At 38.2% G+C, this 7770-nt stretch overlaps 1 protein-coding gene across 1 annotated transcript in view; it reads right to left on the minus strand.

Annotated features, from left to right (window-relative positions):
• The window catches only part of LOC139417124 (ventral anterior homeobox 2-like), a 41568-nt gene extending 37852 nt beyond the window's left edge, over positions 1-3716 (minus strand). The window contains exon 1 of the mRNA XM_071166369.1: positions 2720-3716. Coding sequence (XP_071022470.1) covers positions 2720-2981 — 262 coding nt within the window. The 5' untranslated portion in view covers positions 2982-3716. The remainder of the gene's footprint in view (positions 1-2719) is intronic.
• Positions 3717-7770: the final 4054 nt, after the last annotated feature.

A 7770-nucleotide genomic window follows, 5' to 3' on the forward strand; every position in this document is an offset into this window, starting at 1 on the left:
AATGTTGCGCCTAAATCCATATCAATTCCCCAGCAAAACGTCCATCAAATTCTAGAAGCTTCAGAATTCCTTGACAGAATGGAACATACGCCTATAACCTAAATACATGGCTCTGGGCCTACTGCTTCGTGCATAACCACCATTGGGTCTACGATCTGTTTCCTTTGTCATTGCAGTCACGTGTGTGGTATATATATCTTGAGGCTACTTATATGGTTGCACCATTGACTACAACCTATAGATTGCACAATTTATAGATATTTATATTTATGTATGACGTAGACTACCATCAGTGACTCCATATGTGTTGCCTACACTGGAAATAGCATCTAGGCCTATATGCAGCATAGTCTCGGGCACCATAGCCCATCTGCCATGGCATGCAAGCATGGTGTTAGCCAGAGCGACATGCAGAGATTCATTCTAACATTTCGAATATTTATGATTTCCAACTAATACATCATCCATTCATTCATAACACAATAGATTAAAATCATCTCAATGTTAAACGTTACAGCAGGGCCTCTAAAACAGTTTGCACGCGCATCGAGACGTCGCAGGTCAGACATGCTGACCTTTCGCTGACCCCGGGTTCTCACGAGGTATCCAGCGCATTCAATCGTCAGCTTTAAAAACATAGAGTGACACCGGGGACTGCAGATTCAGTTTGGATACAGCGCTCAGCTCGCCACTTCTAATCTAGCTCGGTCTGCCGCGGAGGTGCTACAATTACCGGCTTTCTATTCAGATTCACACCCACCAAGACACCGTTTCAAGGCCTGGGCATGAGCATTTAACTAAATGATGTAGAACTTTCCAGTAGGCAATGTATGATCATCATTGTTCAAATGAATGGGCCAGTTGCACATTTGGTGAAAATCTAATTGTGCACACAAAAGGGGGAAAGTTTAACTTTATTTTGTAAAGAGTGATGTTGATATTGTCAGTGCCTACATGTCATGTTAGCCTGATATGCATCCCACATTGGTGTGAAAACTATCCGGGTAAGGGATATGGATATTATATTTTTGAAATTAGTGGTCAATTTGAAATTGTGAATAGCATAAGCTTAAATAAAATGTGTTTTCTGTTCACTATGACTATTATTAAAAATAAAAATAAAACCATTTTAAAACTGTTGATAAGAATAGTCTTCCCAAACATGTTTGCTACCTGTATTGTTTGGGGTTTGTTGACATTATAATGCATTTTACAGCCCTGCAAAGCAGCGCAAAGACATATGTCTGTCTATAAGCACTAAACAAAACTATAGAGATGCATATTCAATTCATTTAATTCTAAGTTAGTCAGTCACATAGCCTAATTACTATCGATTACAAGACATGTAAGTATAGCAGTGTATATAATTTTGGTCACACTTTTAACAATGTGACATGTTTTAACAATTCACACTCCTGAAACTATTTTATAACGTTTTAAATATAAACATTTGAAAGGTAACTAGTATACACCAAATATGAAAAACCAATACTTTCCTTATAGATTTGCAGTTAATATTTGTTTTTAATTCTGAAAGACGCATGGCTCTGTGTTTGTTGTGCTTTGAGACGGGAAGTTTGCTGAGAAGGATGATTATTGTCATAATTTACTACAAACTACTGAAGCACTATTGCCATCATGGCTGCATACAATTATAAGATCTGTCGATGTGCCATTGAGCAAGGCACTTAACCCCAATTGCTCCTGTAAGTTGCTTAGGATAAGAGAGTCTATTTAATGACTAAAATGTAAACTATTTTGTTTCCCTGTCAACACGTTTTAAAATAGGTTGTAGGCCTTAAGATCCACAGAAATACATTTGATTCATTCTTAAAAATAACTATTTAGTTTTTAGTATTTTATTAGGATCCCCATCAGCTATTGCTGAAGCAGCAGAACCTCTTCCTAGGGTAATTTTTTTTCCTGGGGTCTATTTAGTGAGTCTACATATTTTGGAGAATTCCATGCAGAGGTGGCGTAGACCAAGAAAGGTGGTTCCCTTTCTTTTAAACAAAGAGGGCGTGGACAATTTAGATTATGTCTTATCCCGTTTTTGATAACAATACCTTAACTCAAACAAAGGCAACAACATGACCACGAGTAAACACACACTAAGACATACGCATGATGGTTTGTGTTTAAAAAATATTTAGTTTGCCAATGATTACTGAATCATTTGTTGGCTCATATAGTACAAAGCAAGTACTGCTATTATTATGTGATCCTATAATGTATATTATGGTACTGATTATTATTATATAAATTGGGATTGATAATAGTATTGATGTAAATACATGTGATGAAGTTTGAATAGTTGAGTAGTTTAAAAAAATCTAACCTGTTGTCAGAATATATGGCTATATTTTAATGTTGAATTATATTACACATATATAGTATTATATCTTCATCTGAATATGAGAATACCTTCAGATTTTATTTACAATAAATCAGTTCAACTATTGGTTTATTTGTAAGCGTAAAAATAGTATAGTAGTAGCAGTGTAGTAGTAGTTGGTATCGAAGTAAATGTAAATGTATCCTTCTAAAAAATAATAGCCTAGTAATAAGTTAATTTAATGAAAATTCTCAAATCTTAATCATTGTGAACCTCTGGGTTTGTGCAGAAACCTTTGCGGCCAATCTGTGCTCTCTTTCTGCAACTCATCTCTCTAGATGTGCATTTTCTCAACAACAACAAAAAAGAGAATATGTTACTAACCTCGAACTAAAATCCTCTGGCAGTAGTCTGGGTCCACTGGGTCCAGTTTATCATGTCCGTCTTCACTGGAGGAGGTGGGGGTTGACGCCGATGTACCCGCGGTATCGGTTGTACTCTGCACCGGCGACCTGCTCCCAAGTTCGGTATGGCATTTGTCCATCCGGTCACCGTACAGAGAGTTGGATCCACGGTGGTGGTGGTGGTGGTGGTGGTTGCGGTCCTCGGCGATCCCATCGCCCATAGTCGTAGCTTGATCGAACATCGATTCCAATATTGGTGTATAGATCTCCTGTATTCTTCACCTCGTTCTTGGGCAGTTATTTCTATTCTTTAACTTGTTTCCCTCCTTTGCAATAGTTATATTCAGATATGGTGGGGGAGACCACACCACAAAGTAGATCCAGCTAGGCTACAAACCAGAACCAGCCTCGCGGACCTGCGACGGACACGAGCTGCCAAGCAAGTGTCTCGGCATGTTTCAGCACTATCCTGCGGCCCGAAGTAGAGAAGAGAGATGGTGGATGTGGTGAGAAGGAGGGGGCCCTGTGGACAAGCCAGATAGCGAGCCTCCTCAGCTATAGGTACGCGCTAAACCCAAAATGCATGTTGTACGTATACAATGAGTGTAGCCTACAAGAGGAGACCAGATCTATGACCAAAGAAACTGGGAGGTGCTATACTTGTTCACCCACGTAAAAATGAACTGAAAGACAATCGTGTAACCACCAGCATGATCTATCTTAGTCTCTGCAAAGCCAGTCAGTTCACTCTGCATCCAAGAAAGGAAACTTTTTCTCCAACCATGCACCCCAGAGCATGGGCTTGAAATCAGTTACTTTACCCCCGTTTGACTTGCTGGTTTCGGCGGCGCTGTGGTGGCATGGTCACGGCTATTGGATTGTTGGTGGTCTGCTCGGGGTCTTCTGCATTTGGAGATCGCAATAATGTCTGTGTAGAAAACGTTGAGGCGGGGGTGTTCAAATGGGGGAAAGGGTCACATAAGGTAAAACGAACCATATAAGGCATGGCCATGCCATTCTTGTGTATAACTATTGTATGATTTTTTTAGATCTTGGTGGCTGTAGTTTTTTTGTCTTGCCGGTTTGACAGTCGTATATCGACAATATTGTAATGACAGGGTGCACTGAAGTGGCTGTCACTAGGAACGTAATATCCGGTTTGCTCAGGCTAGTCTTTGATTGGTGAACAGACTCAGAGCGGTATATGTAGTATATAGTCCAAGGAACCCTTGTTTTTTATTCTCATTTCTAAGTTTAAGACACTATAGATTTCTTTCCCCCGATTAGTTTAAACCGAATTATAGACGCGTGCATATACTATGCATACCTATAGGATATTATAAATTATTTCAACGCTATCGAAAAGAAACTGGCTACTCGAAGCCTGGAATAGTCAATGGATACAATAAGCTCAGTCACCACAGTAGGCTATTTTGCCATTATCTTTTTAGAGGGAAATCATGAAATTCTCTTGTACAAAGAAAGCCGTAATAGCATCTCACGAAAACATTAAAGAAAAGACAGGATGTTTAGAGTTGAGAGAAGTTTAGAGAAAGTAAAATGCACAGTCTAAATCAAATCAAATTGTATTTGTCACATGCACCGAATACAACAGGTGTAGGTAGACCTTACCGTGAAACGCTTATTTACAAGCCCTTAATCAACAATGCAGTTCAAGAAATAGAGTTAAGAAAATATTTGGTAAATAAACTAAAGTAAAAAAATACAGGGGTCTGTACCGAGTCAGTGTGCGGGGATACAGTTTAGTCGAGGTACTTTGTATATGTAGGTAAGGGTAAAGTGACTATGCATAGATTATCAACAGCGAGTAGCAGAAATGTACAAAAAAATCTAATAAATTGCCCACCAAAAATTGCCTATAGCTAAAACTTCAATGATAAACCCGAAGTGCACTGCAACCACTCATTAGCCTAGGTTACATTTGGAGTTCACTATAGATCTTGTCAATAGGCCAAGATCTATAGCCTACGCAGCCTAATTTCTGCAACAACAAAAACTACGGTTATTATAGTTGATAGTACAATGCATTTTGTACAACTCATGCACAAGACCTTTGATGGTAAATAAGATTTTTTCAACTAGAGATGAAATCGTTTTTCCTCGAGCATGCCTAGTTTTATATATTTGTAACATAGTCTTACTTGGAAAATTTGAAATTCAGTCAAAGTTTATATGCCTAGTTTTTTCCTCAAATGTATATATTCAGTTCTTCAGAAACGCATGAACTGTGCTAAATGATTTAGCCTTGTTCCATCGGTCCATTATTAGGCCTAATATTAACGAAAACACGAACAACACTTGGGCTGCTTTGCCCAAATTCACATTTAATAGCGATGGGTTCTATTGTTGTATGTTCTCAACTAAAGCCTTCACTTATTTTGAGTTCATTACATGCCTACCGTTGTTGTGACTGCGCAGTATAGCCTAATTGTGGCTGATGCGAAATGTAACTGGGACCAACCGCAGGTGGTTGTCTGTTGTAGGCCTATACCCATTTACAAGGCACAAAACATCCACATTGGGAATGAATGGGATTACATAATTAGGAAGGTAATAATTATTAAATAGCTGATTATTCGTTTCAGATGTTGTAATCTGTGAATGCGTTGAATGTACCTGTCAATCAAATCCCACACTCAGCAGTAAGATACGAGAGGACTGATTGCCACAACAGCTCTGTGTGTGTGAGGGTGACGACACCCACCCACACACACACACACACACACACACACACTTCAAATGTTTTGCCGTTTCAATAGGCCTACACTTTCCCACACCCGCAGTCCCTCATCCCATATAGGCCTAACGTCATTCATGGCATCATCACACTGGTTGAACTGTTCAACTATTCAAACTTCATCACGTGTTTACATCAATAATATTATTGATCAAAATTGAAATAGTAATCAGTATCATAATATACACTATGCCAATCATATGGTTTTTCTCACTTCAATGCAAATATATTTTGACAACTAAACATCCAATATACAGTACATCACACTGACAATCAAAACAAACCAACGACAACTCATGGGGCCATAATTGTTTCAGTATTTTTATGTGGAATATGGCGTTTGATACTGCCAACTGACTCGCTTTCTTAGTTGCCCCTGAGGTGATAAATACATTTGTATTGAATTCAAATAAAATTGAACTGAATGCTTCAGTCTCTTGCCAGGCATCTAAACAGCCATATATCAATACGTCGTTTCCTCCATATGGTTACACATTTCACACATCTGTTGACGTTTCTACTTATAGCTCAGAGAACACCCCTCTTCACATACCATCCGTATCACTATAGAAAGAAAAGTTGTAGGCCTAAAGCAATACATTTTCCTTACCATGTTTTTCTGACACATAGCATTTAAGGTCCCAATCTTATTTGTCAGACAACACCAACAAATTGTATTTCTTTCACCAAACGGCACATATTTGGATAAATGTTGAATTCATATTGTATGACTACAGAATAGGCTACTGTTTTACAAAGTTTAGGCCTACAATGGATAGGCGTTTACCCCCCAAAAAGTAAGACGGCATACAAAAACGTTACAGGTAATGCGCGTCCATTTGAAATCTATATTTAACCGTTGCATAAATGTCATCTTACAGCCAAATGTGTCTCCGAATTGCAACGTGGTCTGTTTGTGTGTCTGATTCAACCCCTAGTGGATATGGATTTTATAGATCACTCCAGATTACTGTAATCCAACGGGTCAATGTTGGGGTACCAGGCCATGCAGAAATCACAGTCAACAGGCTTTTTACGCAGCCAAATCTACTAAAGAAGTTGTGTAGTTGCGTTGCGTTATAGGCTACCTGAGGCCTCAGCCTGGAGGCTGAAGGTATGTAACAGAGGTTCGCCTGGAACAGTTTAAATCAGAGGTAGACGCACATTAAATATAGCTGCTTCTGTTGCATTCTCAGATACTGGTCCCCTGCCTTGGGTTAAGTGTTTTTGAAACTAAAACATTGTTAACTATTACTTGTTATCTTGGTATTTAAAGTAGTTTCATGATTATCATTATTGTTATCAGTATAGCTGTCAATATATTTGTAAATTATTATCGAAATTAGTTCCTCCAGCATGCATTGTAGGTCATGACATTCGTTTTAGACTACATTTTTGGGGGGTTAAACGATGGGCAGCTATTTATTAGTTGTTTTCATACATCTTAATTGTCTTTAGTAAAATAAAAATGTTCTTAGGAAAAAATAAAGTTAGTTATCATGTACAGGTCCTTCAGAAAGTATATCCCTTGACTTATTCCACATTTTGTTGTGTTACAGCCCGAATTCAAAATGTATTAAATATATTTTCTCACCCATCTACACACAATACCCTATAATGACAAAGTGAAAACATGTTTAGACATAAAAAAAAAAAAAATGAAATAGAGAAATATCTAATTTACATAAGTATTCAACCCCTAAGTCAATACATGTTAGTCTTGGGTAAATCCAAAAGCTTTGCACACCTGGATTGTACAATATATGTTTTAAATTCTTCAAGCTGTCAAGTTGGTTGTTGATCAATGCTAGACAGTCATTTTCATGTCTTGCCATAGATTTTCAAGCCAATTTAAGTTAAAACTGTAACTAGGCCACTAAGGAACATTCAATGTTGTCTTGGTAAGCACCTCCAGAGTATATGTGGCCTTGTGTTTTAGGTTATTGTCCTGCTGAAAGTTGAATTTGTCTCCCAGCGTCTGTTGGAAAGCAGACTGAACCAGGTTTTCCTCTAGAATTTTGCCTGTGCTTAGCTCTATTCTGTTTCTTTTTATCCTAAAAAACTCCTCAGTCCTTGTCGATGACAAGCATACCCATAACATCATGCAGCCACCATGCATGACAATATGAAGACATTGAATATCCCTTTGAGCATTGTGAAGTTATTAATGACACTTAAGATGGTTTCAATACTCCCAGTCACTTCAAGGATACAGGCGTCCTTCCTGTATCCTTGAAGTGTTGTGTTGGATTTGCCCCAAACATTTGTATTCA

The sequence above is a fragment of the Oncorhynchus clarkii genome, chromosome 9 (genome assembly GCF_045791955.1).
Source record: "Oncorhynchus clarkii lewisi isolate Uvic-CL-2024 chromosome 9, UVic_Ocla_1.0, whole genome shotgun sequence".
Lineage (NCBI taxonomy): Eukaryota > Metazoa > Chordata > Actinopteri > Salmoniformes > Salmonidae > Oncorhynchus > Oncorhynchus clarkii.